Source organism: Molothrus aeneus, chromosome 11, assembly GCF_037042795.1.
Source record: "Molothrus aeneus isolate 106 chromosome 11, BPBGC_Maene_1.0, whole genome shotgun sequence".
Lineage (NCBI taxonomy): Eukaryota > Metazoa > Chordata > Aves > Passeriformes > Icteridae > Molothrus > Molothrus aeneus.
The window spans coordinates 19,306,946-19,334,039 of record NC_089656.1 but is presented as its reverse complement, the minus strand read 5'-3'; the positions used below and the strand labels follow the sequence as shown (position 1 = coordinate 19,334,039).

The following is a 27,094-nucleotide window of genomic DNA, read 5'->3' as shown; positions in this document are numbered from 1 at the left end:
AATTGAATTTCAAGTCACACAGTTCCTCTGAGTAGGTACTGGGAGTGTTTTTATTGGTCTGAACTCCCTCTTTAAAGCATCTTTTCCTCTTCAAGGTTCTTAAACCCCTTTTTTGTTTTGATGCTTCAGCCTTCTGCTTGGGCATTGCTAGTGTAGGATATTTCCATTGAAATATGATCATGACAGGTTATTCAATGGCAAAGACAAGAAAATCAGGGTTTTGCTGAGAATTTTTCATTGCAGTTTGATGTGGAAATGCCTTGAGTCTCATCTCTGGAGAAGTAATGGAGCCCCATGGAGCCACTTGTGCTCCCCTGGCATCAGGATGGGAAAGAGTGGCAAGAGTGAAACAGAGGGAACTCCTGGCTTAGGATAAAGATAATTGAATAGGAAAAGCAGAAGCCACACATGCAAGCCAAGCAAAGGAATCAATTCCCTATGGATGGGCAGGGTTTGGCCATCCCAGGGAACCACATAGGTCATGGTGACTGAGGAAGAATATTGGGGTCACTGAACATCCCCTGCTTCCTCCTTCCCCCAGCTTTCCCCCATCCTGAGCATGATGCCACAGGCCCTGGGAGCAGCTGAGCTCAGCTGGCTGCCCATGCCCCATCCCAAGCCCTCGTGTCCCCGTCCCAAGCCCTCGTGTCCCCGTCCCAAGCCCTCGTGTCCCCGTCCCAAGCCCTCGTGTCCCCGTCCCAAGCCCTCGTGTCCCCGTCCCAAGCCCTCGTGTCCCCGTCCCAAGCCCTCGTGTCCCCGTCCCAAACCCTCGTGTCCCCGTCCCAAACCCTCGTGTCCCCGTCCCAAACCCTCGTGTCCCCGTCCCAAACCCTCGTGTCCCCGTCCCAAGCCCCTGTGTCCCCGTCCCAAACCCCTGTGTCCCCGTCCCAAACCCCTGTGTCCGCGTCCCAACCCCTCGTGTCGCGTCCCAAGCCCTCGTGTCCCCGTCCCAAGCCCTCGTGTCCGCGTCCCAAGCCCCTGTGTCCGCGTCCCAAGCCCCTGTGTCCGCGTCCCAAGCCCCTGTGTCCGCGTCCCAAGCCCCTGTGTCCGCGTCCCAAACCCTCGTGTCCCCGTCCCAAACCCTCGTGTCCCCGTCCCAAGCCCCTGTGTCCGCGTCCCAAGCCCCTGTGTCCGCGTCCCAAACCCTCGTGTCCCCGTCCCAAACCCTCGTGTCCCCGTCCCAAACCCTCGTGTCCCCGTCCCAAGCCCTCGTGTCCCCGTCCCAAGCCCTCGTGTCCCCGTCCCAAGCCCTCGTGTCCCCGTCCCAAACCCTCGTGTCCCCGTCCCAAACCCTCGTGTCCCCGTCCCAAACCCTCGTGTCCCCGTCCCAAACCCTCGTGTCCCCGTCCCAAGCCCCTGTGTCCCCGTCCCAAACCCCTGTGTCCCCGTCCCAAACCCCTGTGTCCCCGTCCCAAACCCCTGTGTCCCCGTCCCAAACCCCTGTGTCCGCGTCCCAACCCCTCGTGTCGCGTCCCAACCCCTCGTGTCGCGTCCCAAGCCCTCGTGTCCCCGTCCCAAGCCCTCGTGTCGCGTCCCAAGCCCTCGTGTCCCCGTCCCAAGCCCCTGTGTCCGCGTCCCAAGCCCCTGTGTCCGCGTCCCAAGCCCCTGTGTCCGCGTCCCAAGCCCCTGTGTCCGCGTCCCAAACCCTCGTGTCCCCGTCCCAAGCCCTCGTGTCCCCGTCCCAAGCCCTCGTGTCCCCGTCCCAAGCCCTCGTGTCCCCGTCCCAAGCCCTCGTGTCCCCGTCCCAAGCCCTCGTGTCCCCATCCCAAGCCCTCGTGTCCCCGTCCCAAACCCTCGTGTCCCCGTCCCAAACCCTTGTGTCCCTGTCCCAATTCCTGGCGTCTCCCCAGCCTCTGTGCTGGTGGGGTAGAATGAGGACCCAAAAAGGCCTCATCTCTGTCAGCCCTGCTCAGCAGTGACCAAAACATCCCTGAGTTCTCCACAGCTTCCAGCACAAATCCAAACCAGCCTCACAGCAGCTACTGTGAAGAGAATTAACTCTACCCCACCCAAAACCAGCACAGTGTCATAATAGAAAAGTGACATTTTCCAAGAGGCCTTTTCCTCAGTTTTCTTGTGGAAAAGTTAAAATCTGTGGTGTGCAGAGGTTAAAGGTCTTGCAGTCCCTCTGCCATTGACTGCTGGGTGACTATTGTTTAAAAAAGAATTATGCTGTAAGTAGCTTTTTAGATTAGCCAAGATAATCTCAGTGTGTGAATAGCTGCTGACTGAAAGCACTTCCCTGAACTGTTACTTGGGGAATATCAGGAGTAACACCCTCAGTTCTGAGAGGAACCAACTTCTCCTGAGTGCCTTCCCAGGGGATCCCTCTCTCCAGAGAAGCTGTGATGTTTGTGTGTTCTCTCTGCTTATTTTAATGGATTTTTGTACTTTTCCTTCCAGGTGGCTCCAAGGTCGGAGACCCCCATCAACAGTGTCAGTAACAGTTTGGAAAATGTGCTCCACACATCCACACATTCCATGGAGGAGTCACTACCCAAGAGGCCTTCAGGGAAACACTCCAAAGGTGTGTCCTTCTCCTTGTGCTGCTGCCTCAGATCCTTGGTGCTGCTCAGCTTCATTTTCAGTGGGGTTGGGGGCTGGAATTTTGCTGCTTTACTTCACACTTGGGCAAAGTTACACAGGAGTTTGTAGGAAGTGTGAGGGTCAGGGAGGAATCGCCAGTGAGAGAGGAGTATCCTGATTTTTCCATCAGGAAATAAACAAGAAGGTTTTTGAGAAACCTACTTCTGAAATACCAGCTTTGCTTTCAAGAAATATTCTGCAAGAGTAGTGGGTATCTTGGACATTGCACCTCTCAGCAGGTTATTTCTTGGATAAAGCAAGAAAGATTTCTTGCTCAATCAAAGGGAAAAGGCATTTAAACAGTTTGATTGCCACTTCCACCTTTCTCTTGCTTTCCCAAGTGGGAACTGAGTGAAGAGAAGTGGAAGATAGGTGCAAGATCTCTCTCCTATCTCTGTTCCAAAATAAATCTGGTTTTCTAATGCTGACCTGGCTAAAAACTGGCCTTAGCAAATCAGGGTTAATTATTCCATTTCCACACTCCAGGCTCTCTCTGCAAGTATGAAAATGTCCAGGCTAAAATGTGACTAACAGTATTTTTATGTAATGCATTTTAAAGATCACTGGTAATGAGGAAAGTCTTTGAACTGGGAGCTGCTCTTTGTGCAGAACAGCTTTTGTGAGCCCTGTAGGGCAGAATTAATCAGGGGAAATATCTGCCCTCATATGTTGCCTTCCAATTTCATTAAAAATATTGTCAGGCACCATCTAAATTTTTTAATTTGGAATTTGTTCTCTTTTCTTCCACTGGCTTCCTACAGAACTTTGCAAATCCAGTTTGATACCACAGAAATTCCAGAATTTCAAAGCACATCTTCACTCAGAGGATTTGATACAGCTCAGGAAGGGTTAAATGTCCCAGGAAATGTTGACTTGCCTCCACCAGCCCTCCTTTTCAGTGACACACTCCCCTGTAATCCCAGAAGTGGAAGGAGCAGTCATTTTTTACAGCCCAGTCATGCTGGAAGGAACCATTTCTCCAGCTGTAAAAACCATCAGGGTAGAAGAAAACGCAGCACTAAGCAGAAGCATGGCTGGGTTTGTGGCTTTCATCTGATTAAAAATAGGACAGGGTTCAACACTGTTTTCATTTGTACTCAGTGATTGCTATTCCAGTACCATATATGCTAAGATTAGTCATGGTACGCTGTGAAAATTAATTAGGTTTTGCTCTGATCTGTTTTTCTCTTATAGAATACCTGCCTCGTGTTCAGTTTAATTTACAGACTGCCTCAGTGAGGGTTGGGAAAAGGGGGTGTGGAACAAATACTGATATTCTGCTTTCTGCTTCACCAGCAGTGTTGAATTCTCCTTGATGTCTTGGGGTTCTGTTTCTTCAGCTTGGAGTGCAATTTGGGATTATTTGCCACCTGAATCCACTGTTCCTGACTTACATTCCTCATTTTCATAGCAAACACAGCTCTTAATTTGGCAGGACCCAGCAATTTTTTAACCTGGAGCACATAAAATTGTCATGAAAGCACGGGATGCTTGGTTTTCATGTTGTTATTTTTTTAGTGAGCCTGGTTTCAGGCAGCTTGACAGGACAGGATTTCTCCCCAGAAGTAATGAGCTGCCCAAGGTCATCATTCCTCTCCTGGCAAAGCCCTGGAGCTGGAAGTGTCTCAGTTAAAAAGGCTGGAGCTGAAACATGAGAAAGAAAAGAAAAATGAGAAAGGTGCAGTATTTGTTGTGCTTAGCTGGATTAGAGACAGTTTGTATTAACCCAGGCAATGTTTTAATCCCGATTTGGAGACATGTCAGTAATTTAATTTACTCTCCACAGCTGAACAGTGACTGGGGTTGTAGTAGCTTGGACCTGGAAGCTCTCAGTGACTGTGTTTTCCTTAATCCACCACTTTTGGCATCAAATGTTGCAGTTCCTACACGGGAGGGAGGCAGGGAGGGAGAGAGGAGCATTCTGCTGGATCTCTCAGGGCAGTGTGTGTGCTGCTGCATGTGGGAGCTGCAATGTTTGTGCAGCTCGTGCAGAGACTTGTCAGGTACCTGGAGTAATTTCACCAGAGCTGTGCTGCCTCAGGAAATGAATTTGTACCAGGAGTGTCAGCCTGAGAACTGCCCCAACCTTTGCTTTTACCTCGGAGGCCCAGCTCGCTGTGGGAGCGCTGTCAGGCATTCAATCATAAATTGTGGAATGGTTTGGATTGGAAAGTGTGACTGTGGTCACAAGGGTTTTCAGGATGAAGAAGAGACGAGAATGTTGACTCCATGATCAGAAGGCTTGATTTATTATTTTATGATATATGTTACATTAGGACTATACTAAAAAGAAATAGAAAGGAAAAGGTTTCTTCAGAAGCTAGCTAAGCTATAATAGAAAAGAATGAATAACAAAGATCTGTGTCTCAGCCAGAGCAAGAGCCAGCTCTGCCATGAGTGGTCAGGAAATCCAAACACCCACAGGAGACCAATCACGGCTCTACCTGTTGCATTCCACAGCAGCAGATAACCATTGTTTACTTTTGGTTACTGAACTGCAGCTTCTCACAAGGGAAAATCCTAAGAAAGGATTTTTCATGAAAGATGTCTGCGACAGGAAAGGACCTTAAAGATTGTCTAATTCTGTGGGCAGGGACACCTTCCACTAGCCCAGGTGCTGGATCTGTGCTGCAATACTCAAGTTATTGAGAGTGGTGAGCAGAAAACTTAGTTTTTTTAATCAAAATTCCTCAAGTTTTTTTCCTGCTGTTTCTCCAGGCTAAACCCCTTTGTCCCTGTGTATATATCTGTGGTAAAATGGGATAAAGCAGGTGGACATTGCTTACAAGTGGAAGTTGTGGCACTGGGAAGTTCTGTGCCTGCTGACATAAAGGTTTTGGTGATCTGGGCTCTATCTGGGCTTCTCTTTTATAAAATAAAGTTTAAAAATTTGCCTTGTGCAAGTTGAGAAAAAAAAAATACAGGTGGGTTCTGACAGAAGGATGTGGAGCCCTTGTGAAATCCAGCAAGAGTAACATGCTCTGGGAATTGTGCTTTTTATTCCTATTTTGACCAGTGATTTAGGACTGTTCAAAGCTGTTTCCACAGAGGGGCAGTTGTTTTAACTGGAGGTGCCTTTAGGAACTGGGGGCTTTCCCTGTTCTCAGGATCTGCTGTTGTGCTGGAAGCTGCAGTCAGGCTGTTCTCAGGTATTGAGGCACTGACAGATCTCACTGGTCAGAGATAAACACAGAGATTCTTGGGTTACATACAATTAAAATTCCAAGAGAGATGTGTTGCTTTCTGTCCCTCTTCCCACTGTTCCTAGAATGCAGTCAGGTTTTAATAATGGTTTTAACACCATTTGAACAAAAGAAATTAAAATAAAGGTTGAGCATTTTTTATCTCCTAAGCCTTTCCCAGTAGAAAGTGGTTAAAAAAAGTCACGAGTTAAAATTGCTTTTCACTGTTTTGTTTTGCTGGCAATCCTCTGCTGGTAGCAAAGGGAAATTCAAGAATTCCATTTTTATTCCAAAGTTCAGGAGGAGCTGTGTGACCCATGGGAAGCCCTTTGCACAGAGCTAATTTTTAACAAGCCTATGGATGTAGGGTTGGGGTAATTCCCAAAAGAGAGGAGTTATTGGTTATCACAGCTGACTGAAAAAAATCAGCTTATTTTTGTTCAAAAAAGCAGTAGGAATTTTCCATGCTCCAGAGATGTTGTTAATTACTCTTTTGCTGTCAGGTTCCAAGGATTTGGCCATTAGGTGGAGAGCAGTGGAGGCAAGTCCTGCTCTCTGCATGTGACATATTTTAGCAATGTATTAAACATGCTCAGTGACCACAGCATATTTTCCAAAAGCACAGAGGAATTAAATGCATTAGACCAGATGTTGAAATGCAGAACAAAAGCAGCTTTATTATAAAGACAGCATAAGTTACAAACATCCCAGGAAGAGACTGTGCAGGCTTCATGCTGCCACTGCTCTCAGTAAAATCAGTAAAAATCTCAGTGAATCAATAGAATCCTGATTTGTCACAGCCTCTGGGTGAAGTTTCCTGCACTGGAGGTTTAGAAGTTGCTCATCCCTGTTCATTTTGCAGGTGGCCCTTGCCACGTCCCTCCCCAGAGCAGCCTGGACAGTGATTTCCTCAAGTGAACAAGTCTCATTTTCTGCAAAGTGACAGGAACTCTCCTATTCTTGTGTTTCCTGTCTATTTTTCTTGCCTTTTCTCTGTTGCCACACAAAACCCTCCAAATTGTCTCCACGCCAGCCTGATTTCAAATGAGGCAACTGTTGAAATCTGATCCTTCTAGAGTGAAGCTGAATCATAATTCTTGCAACACAGGATCTAAGGATAGGCACAAACTGCTTCTGGAGAGTGAGGAGGAAAGCTTTGAGATGGAAAATGGGGGCAGGAGCCTTTATTCTACAATCTCTTCTCCATTTAGCTCTGCTGAGCACAGGAAAACCAATTGCTTAATTGAAGGGATGCTCTGAGTCCACACACAAGGGCCTGAAAGCCTTGGACAAACACATGGAGCAGCACATGGATAAAAGTCCATGGGCATGAAGGAAAACAAGCTCTAAATGCATCTCAGGGATATATTGATTGAGTTTTCAATCAATATTGGGATGTAAACCTGTCCCTGCTTGCAGAATGCTGCTGAGCCCAGGTGGGATCCCTTGGAGGTGCCTGTGGTGGCTGTCACGTGCAGGGCTGGGATCTGAGTTATTTCATGACAATAGGCAGCAGCAATGGGTGATGTCAGCCTCCCAGAACTTCTCACCACTATTTTTGCTGCTCTGTTTTCCTTGGCAAAATGTGTTTGTACGGTCTTGCACCTTTTTTTTATTCTCCCACTTCCTTGACTCATTCTTTTTCCATAAGAAACCAGGCTGCAGGAGCTCTCCCAGTTTAATGGTGACCAACAGCCTTTTCCTCTTGAAATGTTTGACACCAGCCTGCTGAAGGCAGGCAGAAAATACAGGGGGAGGGGAAAAAAAATGCTCTGAAATCTATTTTGTTAAGGTCCAGACTTTAGACTGCCTTGTTCTGCATCAGTTGTGGAGCTGGATTATTCTATTTTTAAGTAACTGCATCATCTCCAACAATATTGGGTCAACTACTGGTAGGGTAGGGCTTAAAGAAATATTTAGGCTATGATAATCCTTCAGGAAAAATCTCCCTCTCCCTCCTGTATATAATTTTTCAGCTGTTTGTGTATGTCCTTGTTCAGTTTCCCTCTGAAGGGAGAGCTCTGCTTCTAAACTTGAGCAATGTAGGTTGAGATCACACAGCAGGCAGTGCATTCCTGACCTTCTGTCTCTGCCACACGAGTTGTTTGAGGAATATCAAGTATTGAGAGTGAATTCTAGAAGTCAAACCCAAGGATTAGCATGCTCCAAAAAAACATGTTTGGCTCTTGCATATTTTCCCCTGTGGTACAGGATTATTGTATGTTAAGGAGTTTTTTGGTGATGCATCAATCACGTTGCTCAATGTGGAGTTGAGAGTTCAGTTCAGGTTGGAGGTTTGATTTTGCAATAAAGACAATACTCAAGTTTAGGGTTTTACAAACCATCAGAAGTGTATTTCAGCTCATGTTTTTATTGATAGTTCAGTTGTCCTCTGCTTACAGAAGGCCATTTTATGTCCCCAAAGCCAGGGTGAGTGGTTGTTGTAGAGCTGGGAGTGGAGCTCCTCATGCTGGGGCGGCACTTGGACTCTGGCAAATTGATGTTGTCAGCTGTTAATAAGTTAACTTTTACCTTCTCTCCAGGTTGGAATCAGTATTTCTTTGTCACCCTCACTGCCTCCTTTTCCCTGTAATGAGCCTTGTCAGGAGAGATCTGGGATTGCTGTGATAGGCTGGGGAGGAAGAGGAAGAGGAGGCAGCACAGACACTCTGGCTGGGTGGGGAGGCGCCTCCTGTGCAACCTGGAACTGCTCCTGGCTGGGTTTGGGATCCATGGCCCCCATTCCTGCCCCTTGTGCTCCACAGGGAGGAATCCCAGCACACCCAGAGCTGCAGTGAAGGATGCTCTGGGGGTTCTCCTGGGGCTCTTCTGGAGCTCTGGGGCTTTTCCTGGGGCTCTTCTGGGGCTCTGGGTCTTTTCCTGGGGCTCTTCTGGGGCTCTGGGGTTCTCCTGGGGCTCTTCTGGAGCTCTGGGGGTTCTCCTGTGGCTCTTCTGGAGCTCTGGGGCTTTTCCTGTGGCTCTTGTGGGGCTCATCTCACAGAGCATTCTTTAGTTTCCTCTGAGCAGTTTTAGTTGTTTCTGCACCATCTGCCTTGAGCCCATATTCCCCTGAAATAATGAATATCAAGCATTTAACCTGAGGGCCTTATCCTGAAGCTGCTGAGTGATTCTCTAACTTTGGTCTTGTTTGGACTTCCTGCCTGTTTTTCCTCAGTGAGGAGGTGGAATCACTCTGCTTGGTCCCTGCCTAATTAACTGCTGAGCCTGTTGATTCAATTCATTCCAATTTAACAAAGCTATTTAGAGATTTTATTTACAGTGATGTGTGCATAGAAGAGACTCATTCATGCTTCCTCCAGGAGAAGTGAGAACAGCTGAGGTACAGCCTGGATCTGTGGGAAATCACGCTTTGTTTTGCTCCATGATAATCCATAAAATCCCAGAATTTGTGTTGGAGGAGACCTTAAAGCTCCTCTCATTCTACCCCTGCTACCTTCCACTAGCCCAGGTTGCTCAGAGCTCCATCATTCATCTTGATTTTATTTATCCTTGTGTTAAAAATAAAGATTTGTGTGCTGGGCAATATAATTTCCTTATTAAACAGTAGGAAATGAGCAGTTTTCTGCTACAATAGGATTTGACAAAGAACACTTAATTTGGAGGAGTCCATTCAGTTTGGCTTCAGTGGGAGCTGGATGATACTTTTGTTTATAATTAATTTAGTCAAGCTACTCAGAAAAATTTAAATTCTAAGAAAAGGCTGCTGGTAAATCCAGCTGTGCCAAGGATTTCACCTCTCTGTAATGCAATCCTCAGGCACATTCCTGATCTTGGATAAGGACAGTGTAGTCCTCAATATCTACTGTGAGATTATAAACTCATATTTAATATTATTTGCCTTTTTCCATGGCTCTCTCAGGAGGCCACACACAGGATGTGCATTCCTGGAAGGATTCTCCCATTTCCATGTCTTTGGAGTCCTGGAAGTGCCTTCAGTGGCACAGGAGTTGTTAATGAAGGTGAAATGATTGGTCATTACCTCAGCAGCTCTGGAAGCAGCAGCATGACCTTCTTCCCATAATGGAAACAACAAAGCAACTCCAGCTTTTCATTAAAATCACATTAAATGGTGAAAACCAGTTTTTCTCACATCTTAATGGTAATGGTTTCATACAGCCCATCTTCTGAGGCAGAAAAAAGGTGTTGGGAGAGCTTTTCCTGTGGTGGAACTAATGCTTAAACCTGCATTATTACTGATAATCCTTAATTAAAAGCAGGAGATGAAATTTAAAATTTAAGAAATAACTGAGGGATAACAAATATGTAATTCAAGACTGAGGAAGAAAAAAAAAACAGAAAAAAAACCCCAAGAAGGTACATTTTAACTGCTGCTTTTGCCTCCTGGCCAATTCCTGCTGGAAGTGGCTCAGTGGGGCTGGATGGACATTGCTGTGTCTGCTGCCTGCAGATGGAGAGAGGGATGTGAGAAATGCTCAGAAATGCTCAGCTGTTCCTGGTGCCTTCAGAATGCAGCACCCTGAACATCTGGGCATTTCTGAAATAGCCCATTTTGCTGCCATCTTAAACAGGGCCCTGCAAGCATTTAGGAAAGAATTTAAAAGAAATGGCTTGCTTATCTTATCTAGGCCCACATAGGCCTTAAACAAAATGGGATAAAAACTGGCACTTCAGAGAAAAAACCAGGAGTGATTCACATGTATTCCTAGAAATCCAGCACATCCCTGTCCATTTTACATACTGACACCACTGTACTAATGACTAAAGGGCAATTTTCTGCTGCATGTCATGCTCAGGAAGCTCTTACAGCTGGTTAGTTGTTAGCTGGTAAATGTTCCTTCCCTTAACAGTTTATTCCTAAATCCCCTCATTTTCCAAAGCACATTTTTCATTCCCATCTACCTTTCCATTTAGATGAATTCTTGCCTCCATATCTGAGGGTAATAGGCTTAAAGTACAATAATTTTCTCAATAGGCAGCTGGAGTTTTTGGAGGTATCTGAATATACAAGTTAAAAATGGTGTCATCTCTCACATAGTTTTGGGTCCAGACCTGCAAATTTCTGGGTATTTAAAATAAATCTGAGGTTTCTTGCTTGCCTTTGATGTCAGCATTACAATTCTCATTGGGGGCTTTTCTCTGCAGACATGGGAGGCTGTGATTTTGGAAAGAATCAGACTGCAGCAGGGAAAAGGTATCAAATACTGGAGGACTGGAGAAATGGGTGATGGTGGGAATTGGAAAGAAATGAAATTGGGGCTGTTCAGCCTGCCATGAAGCTGGGCAGGGACTCTTCATCAGGAGCTGCAGTGACAGGACCAGGGCAATGGCTTCAAACCAAAGGAGAGTTGCTTTGGGATGGATATTAGGGAGGAATTGTTGGCTCTGAGGGTGGGCAGGCCCTGGCACAGGTGCCCAGAGCAGCTGGGGCTGCCCCTGGATCCCTGGCAGTGCCCAAGGCCGGGCTGGATGGGGCTGGGAGCACCTGGGATGGTGGAAGGTGTCCCTGCCATGGCAGGGGTGGCACTGGATGGGCTTTGAGGTCCTTTCCCACCCAAACCATTCCATGATTCCATGATATGAAAGAAAAATGTGAGAAGAGTCCAAGCAGTGGAATTCTGTCCATTATTCATTTATTTTGGGGTTGTTTAAAGGAAGTTGTGTTCTCGTGTTTAATGACAGCTTAATGGAGTTTTGATGAACGGCGTCTGTTGGAAAGTGCCAGAGCAGAGCCTGGGCTGGGACCTGCATGCAGGGATTGCTGGGGAAGGGAAGCAGCTGGAGCTGTTCTTGGACTGATTGTAGGGACTAAAATGAGAATGAAATCTCATTTGTGGGTTGCAGACAGTGGGAACTCAAGGTTTGAGGGGTGCTACTGCCCCAAACCCTATGAACGTGGTCCCTTATACTCCCTGGAGCCTTCCATGGAATTGTGCATCTGAACTGGTCCTTTGTGCCACACAAGTAGAGGAGACAAACAGTCAACTTTGTTATTGTTTAGGTGCTTTGAATTTTCATTTCTAATTTAATTTTCTTTTGTTCTTTTAAGCTGGGGAGTTGCAGGCTGTAATTATGCACGACAATGCTTTTGATTAAAGTAAATTTTCTTTCTTGGGTGCACAGAAATGCTAAGCTAAAAGGTTAATGTTTCATTTGCTTTCTGGCTTGTTCTTTTATTTCTCCCTGGAAAAAAAGAAGGAGAGGGCTTGCTGTGCTGCATGACTTCCCTGCCTGGAGTGGATGCATTTCATCAGTGGAGGGTGTGGGTGCTATTTTTAACCATCCCTCAGAGGGGCAGCCCTGCTAAAATTACATCATTAATATCCCCAGCTGAGAGGAAATGGCAGAAAACACCACAGGGCCTTTGGAGTTTCTCTCGCTATTGTGTTTTCCACTCCTGGGGGTGAATTATTCCAGGTGTATCATTCCAGCAGGGTTGTTTGCAGTCAGCTCTTGTGAAGAGGCCTGAGGAAAAGTGCAATAAGTGAATTTGTCTGCAAAGCCAGCAGGTATGAAATAGGTCTCAGTGGCTTGGAGAGCTCCTAGTTTGTGTTCCTCCCTGTCCCTGTTATTAAGGAGTTCAGGGATTTGCTGGATCTCCAACTGTTGCAAAAGGAGATGGGGACCTGGAGCTTTAAACATGAATTTTTGCTAGAAGTGGGGTTTGTTTCATTCTGTAGGCCCTGCTAAAGGATCTGCTGGTGAGTCTGGAGATTCAGGGCTTCAGGGCTTGGAGATTTTTAGTGGATGGGGTCTGGTGTTTTTTGCATTCTTTTGGCTCAGTTTCTGGGCATTCTCATTGCCCTGGCAGTAAAATCTACTTTGGGCTTTTCCCTCCTGTGTTTGCTTCATAGATGTGTTACAGTTATCCAGTAGTTGTGTGGTGTCTCCAAATCAGTTTAACTGCTAAATTAGAACTTCCTTCTGCCTCTTTGAATCACTGGTCAAATCTTGTCTGGGATCCAGAAAGAAGGAACAATGAATCGTACTGAAGTAGAAAAGGGAACAAGAATGTTAAAGCCTGAGAACAGAGACACAAAAATTGCCACAAAAGGGGAACCTCACAGAAGTGAGTGAGCAGGGATATTTGTTCCTCACTGAGCTGAGCACTTGAATGCATTTGTGGCTCTTGGCAAGACTGTCTGTACTCAAGGATTTTCTATTCCACATGGGTCCCTCAGTCTGGTGTTTTTACATAGCGTGCTAAGAGAATTTTTTTTTTGTTGTTAACAAGGCTATAATTCCTTAGAAAATAAAAATTGAAGCTGCTATAAAATGACTTTGTCCTTGCTTCTCCTGCCTGTTATTGCAGCCTTAGTCATGAGTTTCCAGTGCTGAGCCTGGTCTCAAAAAATGCAGCAAACAGCACGTGCTTATTTACAGGAGCATGAAACCCTGCTGGCCTGGAGCAGCCCTTCCAAAGCAGGCAAGCTGCTTCCTTCATCTGCCTTGGAGGCTGAAATGCTGCATTTCTCTGCACTTGGAATCCCTTACCTCCTTTGGGTAGGGGCAGGAATCCCTGGAGCCATCTGATCCCGGGGCTGTGGTGTTTTAGCACCAGATGCCCTTCGAGCCAGGGCACGTTGGCTGAGCAGCTGCAGCCTCCTCCCCTCCCTCTGGGCTCCAGCCATGCCGATATATGGTTACAAACTGCACCCTCAGGCTGCAAAACAAGCACCCCTGTGCTGGGAGCAATGTATATTTATATATGGAGCACTCAGCTCCTGCCTTGGGCACTCCGAGTTGAAATCCTGCCGGGCAAATCTTGGTCAGATGCACTCGGGGCTGGGTTAATGTTGGGTGTTTTAATAGAACAACAGAGATTAGGATTAGCTGAGTGGTGTTAAAATCTTGATTCAGTCTGAAGTGAGTAAAATCTTGGGTGATTGTAGGGGGGGAAGGTAATGGGTAGTAACAGCTTTAGCTCAGTGTCCATTTTCCTCACCTCCAGCCAAGGTGGTTTGTGGTTAGTTCAAGCTGCACCCAAAGGTGCTTTGTATTTCACAAGGTGTTGCTGTGAGACTCCATTTGTCCACTGGTATTTAGGACACTGCTCCACACTTCAGAGCAAGCCCCAGCTCATGTCCCCAGCTGTGGTGACCAGCTGAATGTGTCACTTTTTGCCTGTTCTGGTTTCCTTTCTGAGGTTGGAATCCTCTCTCTGAGCTCAGGGGAAGCAGCTGCCCCATGCAGAACTCAAACTTCAAAGCCTTCAGCTCAGCTGGGTTGGGATATTTGGAATTTAGGGAAGTCTGGATTTCTGGGCTTTGCTGCACTTTAGCAAAAAAAATGAGAGTTTGCTGTCAGTTTTTCCATGGAAAAGTGACTTTGCATGTGTAATTTTGTAGGTGAATACAGTTTTCAGATCAGAATTAATGATGAGGCTCACCTTGGGTTTGAGGGGGCTCAGGGACTTTTATGTGCCAGAGTAAATCCTTTCTGGGGAGAAGCAGGAGATTTCTCTATGATGAGCAAAGCTCCTCTTAAGAATGAGAAACAAAGCCAACATTTTGTTTAAAAGTGCTCTAAGAATAGTAAATAAAATAAGCACTCCATCAGATAAAACCAGACTAAATATACAACTGCAGCTTGCTTACCCAGAAAGTAAAATTATTTATATCCAAAGCTGAACATTTCTCTTGATTTCAGAGATGTTTTTGTTAGATAAATTCAACACAGGCAGCCTGCTTATTTAAATTTTCTGTATCATGTTAATGGTTACTGGAGCTGCCCTTCACCCCAGGCTCTGGGCTTTGCTCACTTTTGCAGGAATTCTTTTCCATGGTTCTGAGCTAACTGGGAGAAGGAAAAGGAGCCACTGAGCAAATGAGGTCCAGAGCTACATGCAGAACTCACACTTGGCACTTGTGTGCAGAGAGTTGATCAGCTGCAGGTGGGATCAGGCAGTAAATGCAGGGTGCAGAGGGGATTCCTGCAGCCCTTTAACAATGCAGCCCACAAGGCACAAAACCTGAGCACATGTTGAACCTCACTGGGGCTGATCTCTCTGAATTTGTTGTTGAATACCTTTAAACCTTCAGTGTTGCACATATTTACCTAAAATCATGCTTTAAAATGCCATGGTATCAAATCCCATTCTTCTGGATTCTTTTTTCCCTGCCTTCTGCCTGATACCCCAAAGAGCTGCATCTATCCTTGGTTAAAGCTGTTGGAATTAAGGAATATATTGCTGGGTTGTCCCTGATCTCAAACTCCTGCAGCCTTTTCTGGCTCTCTACACAATTTTTGCACCCATTCCAGATTTCACAGCAGATCCTGGGGGATGTTCTCAGGCCCAGCCCCTGCCCTGTGCCATGTGTTGCTGCTCAAATTTAGGAGCTGTTTCACAAATCTGGCCAATCCAGCAGTCCTTTCTGGGTACTTTATTCTGCAAAAGCTTTTTCTGGCCTCAGAAAAGAAAAAAAAAAACCCAAAAAAAGGACAATTCATCAGGCAGTTGTGTGCTCAGTGGCCATGGCAGGAGGGAGCAGGGATGCAAAGTGCTCCTGGCCTCAAGGATTTGGGCAGAAACCCCTTCAAAACAGTGCTTGAAGCCTTGTCTCAGTTCTTTTCAGAGCAGCTGAGTGGCTCTTCAGGGTTTTCCATTTTCCTGTCCTGATGGGAGTTTTCTCCAGCCTCCAGCAGAGGCACTTTGGGGTTTTGGGAAGCTTTGGAATCCAGGGAAGTGGCACAAGCCATCTTTAGGTTGATTGACTTTTGTGGTTGGCTGAAGTGCTGACAGGATCACTCCAAAAATGCATGAATTCAGTTAGAAGTGAGGCATATAGGCTTTTTTTTTAAATTTTAAATATCTGTTTTGGAGAAACATAAGAAGGTCACTTAGTTGGCAGCTTAAATCAGCCAAAGTGAGGAAATAGCAGGGACATGAGAACTCCTGGTTTGGTTGGGGTGAGTGATACAATCCCAGCCTGTTATTGCTGCTCTGGGCTGCCAAAACTCAGCTCATGGCCTTGGTTTTCACAAAAATCTCTGTAATTATTTCCTGTGGAATATTGCACTTCATAGCCTTGCTCTTCAATTAAAGCAGCATTGATTTGTCACCTGAAGTGATGGTGCAGGGAAGTGTTGGTTTGGATCTTAAACATTCTGTACATTGGAAGAATCCTTATTTTTCAGGGGAAAAAAATTATTTAACACAGGAAAATGCCAGATCTGAGAGCTTTTCCTCTGCTGACAGAAATTTTTCATTATGTCCATGAAACTTTAATTTCCAGGGTTTTCCTGTTGAGGAGCAGCCAGCCAGAAGAATTTCTTGCTAAGGAGTGAAACTGTTCTGTTTGCTTACAAGTTTTTTCCCAGCTGCACTTTCCTTTCCCATGGAAAAACTGTTGTCCACTTTTAGTTTTAAGGGATAGCAGCAGAAAATTGGATGGGGAATGATGTTTTGAGGCTGAGCAAGATCCAGATGAGCCCAACTCAAATTGTATCTTCCTTTTTCTGTAGAACTTCAATAATCTTAATTTTTTGTTTTCAAACTAAACATTCAATTTAAGTATTTAACATTTAAGTATTTAACATTTAAGTATTTAACATTTAAGTATTTAACATTTAAGTATTTAACATTCAATTTAAGTATTATTTACTTGCAGAAAGTATTTGAGATCACTTCATTGTACAAATTAGGCCTCTTCACGGGGTGTTTTCTCCATCCAGAACCACTGCAGGATGTGAAAACAGGTTAATATCTTTATAAATTACCCTTCTGGAGAGGTGTGAGATGTCATTAATATAATAACAAAAGGTCATTTTCACATGACAACTCAATGCAATGAACTGCAGAGAGAATCGCTTAATCTGTTTCTACTTTTTACTTTTCTAGAACTAGCAAAATAAGATGATTTTCAAGAAGAAACATTTGGGTTTTTGCCTGTTTTCCCTCAATATTTGAAATACTTCCCCATGCTGTTGAGTGGAAGCATTTTCCCCTCTGCTATCTCCACAGACAAGCTCATCATGGCTTGTCAATTAAGTTAATGATGCTTTTAATTGTTTGCTGCACTTCCATGTAAGGGTGTTTTTTGGTGGTTTTTTTGGTGTTTTTTGGTGGTTTTTTTGCTGTTTTTTGGTGGGTTTTTTGCTGTTTTTTAGTGGGGTTTTGGGTGTTTTTTGGGTGTTTTTTGCTTTGTTTGGGGTTTTTTTTGTATTTTTTGGGTGGTTTTTGGTGGTTTTTTGGGGTTTTTTTGGGGTTTTTTTGCGGTTTTGGTGGGTTTTTTGGTGGGTTTTTTTGGCGTTTTTTGGCGGTTTTGGTGGGTTTTTTGGTGGGTTTTTTTGGTGGTTTTTTTGGGTTTTTTTTTTGTGGTTTGTTTTTTTTTTTGTGTGTGTGTGTGTTTTTTGGTGGGTTTTTTGTGTTTTTTGGTGTTTTTGGTGTTTTTTGCTGTTTTTTTGGTGGTTTTTTGCTGGTTTTTGCCTCCCCAGCAGCAGTTTCTGTCCCTGCAGCCCTCCCACAGCAGAGAGCCCCTCGTGTCCTCCTGCTCTGGACTCTGGCCCATCAGGTGATGCAGATCAGAGATCTCAGGGGGGGTTTGTGCAGCAGTTCGTGTGTCATGGAGCACAGCAGGGTGTGTTGCTGCTGCCTGGGGAATAGAGCAGGGCTCAGGCTGAATGCTTTCAGTGCCATCCTCTCCACATATTGAGTGTTCAGAGCCTGCTGGGTGCGGGGCTGGGGCTTTGGGATGCTCCCCCAGGGAATTCTTCCTCTGCAATCACCTCAGGGACAGCTCAGCAGGGCCAGCCTTCAGTGGCAGATCAGATAATTAGAAGATAATATTAGAAGGTCTATTAGAATCTTCTAATACCTATTAGAATATCTGTTAGAAGATAATATTGTCATTCTGTGCTTTGCTAAAGGAGTTTTAGTAACTAAACACAATGATCTGAGCTCCTGGGACAGTCCCCATCCCTGGAGGTGTCCTGGGGGTCGCTGGATGTGGCACTCTGGGCTGGTGACAAGGTGGGGATCTGTCACAGCTTGGCTTGCATGGCCTTGGAGCTCTTTTCCAACCTCAGGGATCCTGGGATGGCATCAACACCAAGTTCTTGGCACCCTAAAGATGCTGGTCATGTTTCAATCTCAGTTCTCATCCTACAGATTCAAATCCTAACATTTAATTCTGCAGGTTTTCCTCAGGCCTCCATTATTCCAGTACAAGAATAAATGAAGTTTTAAGAAGTAGGAGAAAGGGAAATCAAATTTAGTGATGAGAAAACTCAGTCCTTGTGTGTTTGTGGAGAAGAGGATCAATGTCTGTGCTGGGAACGAGAGGCTATCCTGGATTTTCATCATAGCCTGGATAAAAAGCTTTAGAAAGATTTTAAAAGTGAAAGCAAGAAGTTTTCTACAAAACAGCCCAAAACCCCCTTCTCTTAAGCTGATGTTTATAAGAAGTCAAAAAACCCAAACAAAAAGCCCACAAACCCCTTTAATTTCTGGTCTTTTGTTGCCATGAATGTGCCTTGCATGGAGCAAATAAATTCTTGTCTCTGTTTTCCTTCCCTCCTGCCGGTGGATGTGGGAATATAAATCCTGGAGGGTTTGTGGGGAGCCTCTGTGGGATTTTGTTCCCAGATTTTGGCATCTGCTGGGCAGCAGCAGTTGGGTAATGCTGCTTTGGAAGCATTTCTTCAGCACCAGGACTGATGATGATGCCTTGTGAAAGTGGTGGTGCTGCATTTCTGCCCACTTCTGTGTCAACAGCGATGTGGAAAGGATCTTATGAGGTCCCTTTCGTTCCACTTTTTCAGCACACACTCAGTTGCTTGTCATGGTGTTTGATGCCTCTTTCCATGAATGAAAATCTAATAAATCTTGTAGTTTAGAGGCCTCATTTATGATTGTGGCCTCCTATAGAAAGGATTTTACCTAGAGTTTTTGTTTGTTTGTTAGGTTTTGGTGGCTTTTGTTTGGTTTTTGTTTGTTTTGGGATTTTGTTTTTGTTTTTTTGGGTTTTTGTTGTTGTTGGTGGGTTTTTTACCTAGGTTTATTATTATTATTATTGTTATTATTATTATTATTATTATTATTATTATTATTATTATTATTATTATTATTATTATTATTATTATTATTATTATTATTATTATATAAAATAACTTGCAGCCTTTCTGCTGTTTTTGGTCAAGTAGCACAAACCAAAATGTTCAGCCCAGTTTCAGGAGACTCAGATTTTGCCCCTGGAGAGTGGCATTTCCATGGTACATCCCACCCAAACTGACCCTGCACCCAGGGATTTCATCAAAGGAAATCCTCTAGGTATGGAATGGTGAAATATTGGATTTTATGGAAAAGGGCTGGGCCACAATCAACACTCCTGATTTATCTTTCATTACTTTTACTTTTTCAGGAGGAGCACAAAATTCTCCATTTGCATTGAGGCACTGATCTAGCTAATCCTTTTATTAGGATGGATCCAGAAGCTGTAAAGGGGCAATTATAAAAAGATCAATATCTGATTGATGTGGCTTCTCAAAATGTCTCATCTGCCCTGGCCCACACCCAGTGCAGGTTTTACCCTGACCTTTAGCAGCCAGGAATGGCAGATCCTGAAGGGTTGGAATTGGCCTTTTGCTTTGTGTAGCTGCTGACATTTTGGGAGGAGGAGGAGATCCAAACTCCTGCTTTTTTTTGGAGAGGGAGACCAGAAATGCAGAGGATTTAACACCTGGTGTGAGCAGAGGGAGGGAATTGTGTGTCCCTTCACAGGAGCACTGAAGTGAGCAGATGAGAAACAATACAATATCAGCCAAAAGGGTGAAAATCCCCAGCTGGAAAACAGAAAACAGGAAATATGAAAATAGGAAATGGGAAAAAAACACCAGGGGAAAAGCCCCCAGGAAATAGGAAAAGTAGGAAAGCAGAGCTGAATCAAATGTGTGCAGGCTCCCTGGCTGTTTGCCCTGGCTCTGGGGCAGCAGAGGAGGTGACGTCCCTGGCTGTGCCTCAGTGCTGGAGGGTTCCACACTCAGCCTTCCATGCTGGACACCATCAAATGGGCTCCAAAACGACATGGAAAACGCTTCTCTTGTGTTCAGAGAAAGCAGAAAATAATAATAATAATAATAATAATAATAATAATAATAATAATAATAATAATAATAATAATAATAATAATAATAATAATAATAATAATAATAATAATTAGAAAAGCCCTTCAGGGATGATGCCAGAAGGTCCTGGCAGGTGGCACCACAGCCTTGCTGGAGCTTCTCCAGCCCCCTTGGTTTTCCTCTGCCCCTCTCCTGGGGATCTCATCCAGCTGTTCCACTCACCTGCTGGAATTCCCCAGATATTTCTGGATAAATCCCCACAGCAAAAGGCCTCCTGTGCCCCTTTGCCAGTGCAAATATACTCAGGGAATCCCCTGAATTAGAAACTTTTCACTTTTCGTGTCCCCTGGGTTGGGAAGTTGGAATTTTGCTGGATTCAGCATCCTGAAAAGCCATCAGTATCATGTGTCCTTAATTCTGTACCAAGGGTTTTCTGCTCCTGGATTCATTCATTGGGATACTGAGTAGAGTCAGCTCTTTGAGCTTATGAGAGTAAAAGAAGTAAATAAAAATCCCTTTTTTTTTCCCCTTCCCTTTGTACTTAGTGGATGGCACCTTTTCTTCTGCAGTTCTGTAGCACTGATTGAATAAAGTTAAGCTTCAGGGTAGGTTTGGGAAGGTTATTTCAATAAAACCAGCCAGAAGTTAAACAACACACAGAGTAGGTGAGAGGCCACAGAACACAAACATAGAACTTGATAAATTAAACAAGATTTCTTCAGGCAGGTGATGTTTTTCATTTTTCATGATATTTTAGCTAGCTGGGAGAAAACTCCTGGAGCTGTTTGTGTGATCTGAGGAATTACCCAGTTGGTTGTCCCTAAAACCTGTCCTGCAGGACATGAGCTGCATTTCCTGCTCTAGAACAGAGCTCATCTTACAGGATCAGTAAATCTGATCTTTACCTACAGGTCCATTTTTCTAATTGCAATCCTTTTCCATGATAAATTCACTGCAGTGCATTTTCTTCACTGGGCAAGCTCAGCCCATGCTTTGAGCAGGAAAAGGTTGTGGCACTGTCAGCACCACGAGATCCAGGGGTGATTTAAGGTTTGTTATTAACCTACAGAGTAAAACAGGAATAGCTTGGGTTTATGTCTCTGAGTAATCCAATTCTGCTGCAGTTGCTGGAGATGAAAAATGAATGTCTGGAAGAGATGGGCTTTGAATCCTTTAGAAATGCCAAATGATAAGAACAGTTGCAGAAAAGTGATGCTGGGTTTGCTATAAACAACAAATGTTGCATAACACAGGCTGTGTTTTTCAAAACCAGATGTTGCAGCAGTTGACACCAGGATTTCTGCAAGTTATTTGCTCATCTTTCAGCTGCTTCACCACATTCCCCCTCTCAATACCCATTTTACACATTCTTTCTCATTATAATCCTGTAGTACTCATAATTCCAATCAATATTCAGTTTATTTTAGCTGTGATCACAACTCAGGGGGCCCTGAATTCTCTTAAAGAAATGTACTGAGATAGATTTTTTTTTTTCAATTAACCTTTTCAAATCTTCATGTTCAAACCTTCATACCACTGAATATTGTGTGATGGCTCAGCAATGTCTGCTGAGCAGATTTATCCCTGTGGTGCTCAGCATGTGGCACAAAATCATTTCAGAAGCGTGAGAGGAACCCAGTGAACTCTTTTGAAAGGAACAAACCTCTCCAAAAAGCAGAATGTGCAGGAGAAAGCAGTAAGTAATGAATTGACATTATTCCTAAGCCCAGGGATTGATGTAATTGTAATTAGGAGTTACATGGAGGAGGAACAGTTGTGAGTATCAGAACAGGAATGTTCATTTTCTCCATGTAAAGACAGCCACAAACATCTGTGGAGCTGAATTTGGGGGCTTTCAATATTTTCACTGCAAATAAGACTGAAAGGAGAGATTTTCAAGCAGCCAAGACTCAGGTGCTAACATTTGGAAATGAGCAGGACCTGCAGAGCTGTGTCCAGCCCTGGGATTGCCAGAGTCAGGAATGCTGGAACGAGCCCAGAGGAGCCCTTGGAGCTGCTCCAGGGCTGGGACACCTGGGGGTGCTCCCCTGGAGAGGAGAAGGCTCCAGGGAGAGCTCAGAGCCCCTAAAGGGGCTCCAGGAGAGGGACTGGAGACAAGGGATGGAGGGACAGGACACAGGGAATGGCTCCCACTGCCAGAGAGTGGGTTTAGGTGGGATTTGGGGCAGGAATTGTTCCCTGGAGGGTGGGCAGGCCCTGGCACAGGTGCCCAGAGCAGCTGGGGCTGCCCCTGGATCCCTGGCAGTGCCCAAGGCCAGGCTGGACAGGGCTGGGAGCAGCCTGGGACAGTGGGAGGTGTCAGGGTTGGAACTGGGTGGGCTTTAAGGTCCTTTCCAACCCAAAGCATTCTGGGATTCTCTGAGAACACAATAAAAACAATTTAAAAGGTCTCAATGAAACCTTCAGGCCACAACTGTTGGGAAACAGAGGGAACTCAGGCTCTCTTTGGGTGGAGCCTCCCTGGGGACAGGGACAGGGGAGGTGACCCAAGGCAGGTCCCTGTTGCAATGGTGCTGCTGTCATTTCACTGCAGTGTTTTGCTGGGCACTCAGGAGGAAGTTCCATGTGATAAACATTGGTTTGAGTCTTACTGATAACAAAAAGTTAATAATAAATAGTCCTGAAAACAGGTAAGCAGCTTGTAAATGGGGATCCTCTGGAAATAAAGTGACACAATTCTGGGCTCTGCTTGTTAGGACTGCTCAGTCCAAACACTCCATGCACAGCACGTGTCCCTTCAGGCACCTGGCACTCACAGGTGAAATTTTACTGACTCTGGGTTGGGGTAATTCTGCTTTTGAAGTTTTAAGCCAATGTAAATTGGCTTTTTATAAGAAAAATCCATGTGTGGATCCCCATGTGTGCAGTCATGAGGCAGGAAGGATTTATAAGAGAATAGAAAGTTGATGAAATAAAGGCTTTTCATGGTGAATTCCTGCTCTGGGTGTCTTGGGAAGGGGGAGTCTCCCAGAACTCAGCACACCAAGTATCTGATGTGTGAATTGACCTGTCCTGGCATTCCATCCTTCCCACACTCAGATCCTGGTTTTTCTTACACCTTATTCCAAGGGAATTTTTCTGTGAAGCTGCAGGAAGGGAGGAGTCAGGATGTGAACAGAGCCATGAAACCAAAGTGAACTTGTAAAACCAGGCCCTGAAAACATGGAGAGCTCTTCCTCATGCCAGTTCCCCTGGGAGTGATGGTGTCTGTTCCTTGATGTTATTAAGATAATTCCATGTGTGTTATTACAGAGATGAGTGGGGTGGTAAGAGCTTTGCTTGGAGTGGATTATTTGGGTTGAAACTGCTTGGAATGAAGCTCTCCCAAGGCTGGAAAACAGCATCAAATGGTGGTACCAACATTCCTGAGGGAGGAAGTTGGAACTGGGCACCTGGAGCACCTCCACAGGTCATGGGATGCTCTCAAAACAAGGCCTGGCACTTCTCAAAAGTCATCACTTCTGCCTGTATTGAGGAACATCCTCCTCATTCTTCTTCTCTCTTTGTTTTTCCATAGTGAGTGTTGAAAAAGTGGAATTAAAGGGGCTGGCACACAAGAAGAATGAAAGAAATGTTGAGTATTCCTTTGAGGTAAGTTTGGGTTTCCTTTCCTATGAAAGAAGGGAGGATAATACTTTAGGAGGAGTTGAGGAAATTTTATTGTTAGATCCCAAAAATCCTTTGTTGAGATCAGAGCTCCTTTGGGACTGATAGCTTCTAATCCATGATTTGAAAGTCATAAATGGCTGTGGATGATGCAGAGGTTGGTAGGTGGGGATTGGCAAAAAAAAAAAAACCCAAAAACCATTTTGATGGAGGAAATTTTGGCAGTGTTTATTTAGGGGAAATGTGATGCCACACTTACAGGATATTATCCATATCTATATCCAATGTCCATTCTTCTGCTGGAATGCAGAAGCCAGAGAGAATTTAGGTCTTAATCTGGACAGAGAACAGCGTGGGCTCTGAGGGCACAGCTGCTGGAAAGAGGCAGGAGGAGGGAGCCTGTGGTGGGATATGGTTCCAAAAGGTTGGAGAGAACAGAAAAGCTTTGGGAACTCCTCAGGGCTGAGTGCTGGGTTTCTCTTGGGAGCTCTCAGAGGAGCCCATCACACACCCAAGATAGCCCAGCTACCCTGAATGGCATAAAATCAGCAGGATGGCTTCTGAGGCAGTGTTGGAAACAGAAAAATGTTTAATAAAAGGCAAAATAACGAAGCTCTTACAGAGAAGAACCAAGCCAGGGGCAAGAGGTTCTTGCTCCTGCTAGAACACCCCACAAAAGCAAATATTTCCTTTGTTCTTTTCTAGTGAACTACATAGGTGGGACCTCATGGCCTCTGTCCAATTGGACAGCCCCAGGTTTGAGGTGAAGTCCCAAAGGTCCTATGAGGTGTCTTTGGGAGAGAAACTTCTGGGCTTTTTGCCTTTTTAAGCAGACAGAGAACAATTGAGTCACTCCATCAACAGGGGGCACATTCCTACACTCGAGGAAAACTCAGTGGAGCAAGAATTGGGGGAGTTGACTGGAAGGGAATTTTCACCATGAGCTGAAAGTGTTGGCAAAGGGAATCAAACCCTTCCCAGCAGAGAGGTGTTCATCCAGCAGGAAGGGCAGGGCAGGGGCTGCTGTGTGAGCTGCAGGCAGCCTGGCCTGGGTGGCAGTGGCAGCAGTGCTGTGGCACTGACAGTGGCAGGGGCAGCAGTGCTGTGGCACTGAGACAGGCAGTGGCAGCAGTGCCAGTGGCACTGAGAGGGGCAGTGGGGGTAGTGCCAGTGGCACAGAGAGTGGCAGCAGTGCTGTGACAGTGGCAGTGGCAGCAGTGCTGTGGCAGTGGCAGCAGTGCTGTGGCACTGAGAGTGGCAGTGGGAGCAGTGCTGTGGCACTGAGAGTGGCAGTGGGAGCAGTGCTGTGGCACTGAGAGTGGCAGTGGCAGCAGTGCCAGTGGCACAGAGAGTGGCAGTGGCAGCAGTGCTGTGGCACTGAGAGTGGCACAGAGAGTGGCAGTGGCAGCAGTGCTGTGGCACTGACAGTGGCAGCGGCAGCAGTGCTGTGGCACTGAGAGGGGCAGTGGCAGCAGTGCCAGTGGCACTGAGAGTGGCACAGAGAGTGGCAGTGGCAGCAGTGCCAGTGGCACTGAGAGTGGCACAGAGAGTGGCAGTGGCAGCAGTGCCAGTGGCACTGAGAGTGGCACAGAGAGTGGCAGTGGCAGCAGTGCTGTGGCACTGAGGGTGGCAGTGGCAGCAGTGCTGTGGCACTGAGGGTGGCAGTGGCAGCAGTCCCAGTGGCACTGACAGTGGCACTGAGGGTGGCAGGGGCAGCAGTCCCAGTGGCACTGAGGGTGGCAGGGGCAGCAGTCCCAGTGGCACTGAGGGTGGCAGTGGCAGCAGTGCTGTGGCACTGACAGTGGCACTGAGGTTGACAGTGGCAGCAGTGCTGTGGCACTGAGGGTGGCTCAGCCCCCAGGCCAGCAGCAGCAGCAGCAGCTTCCCCCTGCTGCAGCCTGGGTTTGCTCCCATCCCCTGCAGGGATGAGTTCCTTGTTCATCCCCTGGAGCAATGGCAGCCATGGGAATGGTGCTGCTGAGCAGCTGACAAACTGGAGTCAGGTATTCCAAAGTTTGGGATGCACAGAAAACAGCTTTGGTTTGTTTGATGAGACAAAGTGGGGGTGAGACAAGGAGAATTCAGAAGGAATCAGGTGGGAGAATCCCAATTATCCGCAGCTTTCACCAAGTTATTCCTTAAAACTCCTCAGCATCGGTTGGGATTTTGGCAGCATTAACCTCTGCAGGGCTGGATTCATGGAGAGTGTCCCAAATTTCCTGAATCCCCAATTGTTCCAAATGTCATCAATCACAGACAGGATTTTTCCAAGGGCTTTTCAAGCTCTGTATGAAGCCTGCAGTTGTCTCCACTCCAATTAAGATCTCGTGAAACTTCTTTTCCTATTACAAATTTTTCTATAAATAACAGAAATTACTGTACCCAATGTTTGCCTCAACAGCTTGAACTGAAGGAAGAGCAGAGACTTCAGCTGAGTTGATAAATTGCTGTTTGCTGGGTTAAAAACCCAATTATGGAATGGTTTTGTTCAGTTTAGGAGCTTGGGAATAGCAGGTCAATGGATGGAGCAGTTTAGTGTTTGCAGTGCTATTGTTCCCCCCATTTACAGTTCACATTATTGTTTTATAAGTATTGAAAATTCAAGTTTAAACAGAAGTCATGACAGTTGTTGAGTTATTACAGAACTAGGAAAAAAGAGAATATTTCCTGTACTTTCTGAAATTCCTTGTGAATTAAAAAAAAATTTATTTACTACAAACTTAAAAACAAAACAACCCACAAACTTGGTAAAACTGCTCAAGTTTCTGTCTTCTTTTTCCCCCCCTTTTTTTTGTGTAACAGCTCTGCTGAGAGGAAATTCCTCCCTTATGTAATATATTTTGAAATCCTCTCCTCTCCCCACTCATTTTGGCAGCTTTTGGATGGCTGGAAAAACTTAGTGTATGTTTGGAGTTGTCATTGAAACGAATGTCATGTGAGAGGCTGCTCTGTGATCCCCAAACTCCCACCCAGCTCCTTCCCTCTGGATCCAGCTGCCTCCCAGATGCTCCAATGGACATTTTGGATCCATAGGGATTCACCCCTCGCCTGTCTCATGTTGATTTTCCTCAAGCCAAGAAATGCTGATTTTTGGCTTGATTAAACTTATCTCCCAAGCAATAAATGCTTCAATATCCAAGGGTGTTGTGGCTTGTTTGTGTGGGAAGAAATACTGAATATTCCCTTTTTTTAGAGCATGGACAAGATGGAGTCTGGAGCAGGAGCTGCAGGTTTCACTGGGAAGGTTTTGCCTGGATTTTTGCTGCCATTCTCAATTTTTCTGGCATATGGAGTTGATTAATTAGCAATAGGCAGCCTTGTGTGGGGGGAGCTGTTCCTGTTGGAAAGCAGATCCTACAAACCAGCTGTTTTCTTTAACAATAATGAGGAGAAAAAATTCCATTACTCCGTGGTTGCTTGCTTAACTCTGGATGTCTGCAGGTTGTAAGGGCTGTGTAAACTCTGAGGGGCTTTTCCAAGCATCCAGGGCAGTTGACAAATGTAAAAACAGCAAGAATTGGGCAGCAATTTTGTCCTTGTGCACAAAAAAAATGTGTTTCCTTCTTGATGTCACCCATCACAACATCTGTGAGGGACAGTTGATACCAATTACTGAATTTTGAGGAACCAAATTCAATTAATTACTAAAGCAAATC

At 45.4% G+C, this 27,094-nt stretch overlaps 1 protein-coding gene across 1 annotated transcript in view; it reads left to right on the top strand.

The window, feature by feature from the left end:
* Positions 1-27,094, top strand: part of ZCCHC14 (zinc finger CCHC-type containing 14) — a 51,829-nt gene that overhangs the window by 12,029 nt on the left and 12,706 nt on the right. Inside the window, exons 2-3 of the mRNA XM_066557566.1 lie at positions 2,404-2,527; positions 23,350-23,423. Of these exons, the coding sequence (XP_066413663.1) occupies positions 2,404-2,527; positions 23,350-23,423 (198 nt within the window). The remainder of the gene's footprint in view (positions 1-2,403; positions 2,528-23,349; positions 23,424-27,094) is intronic.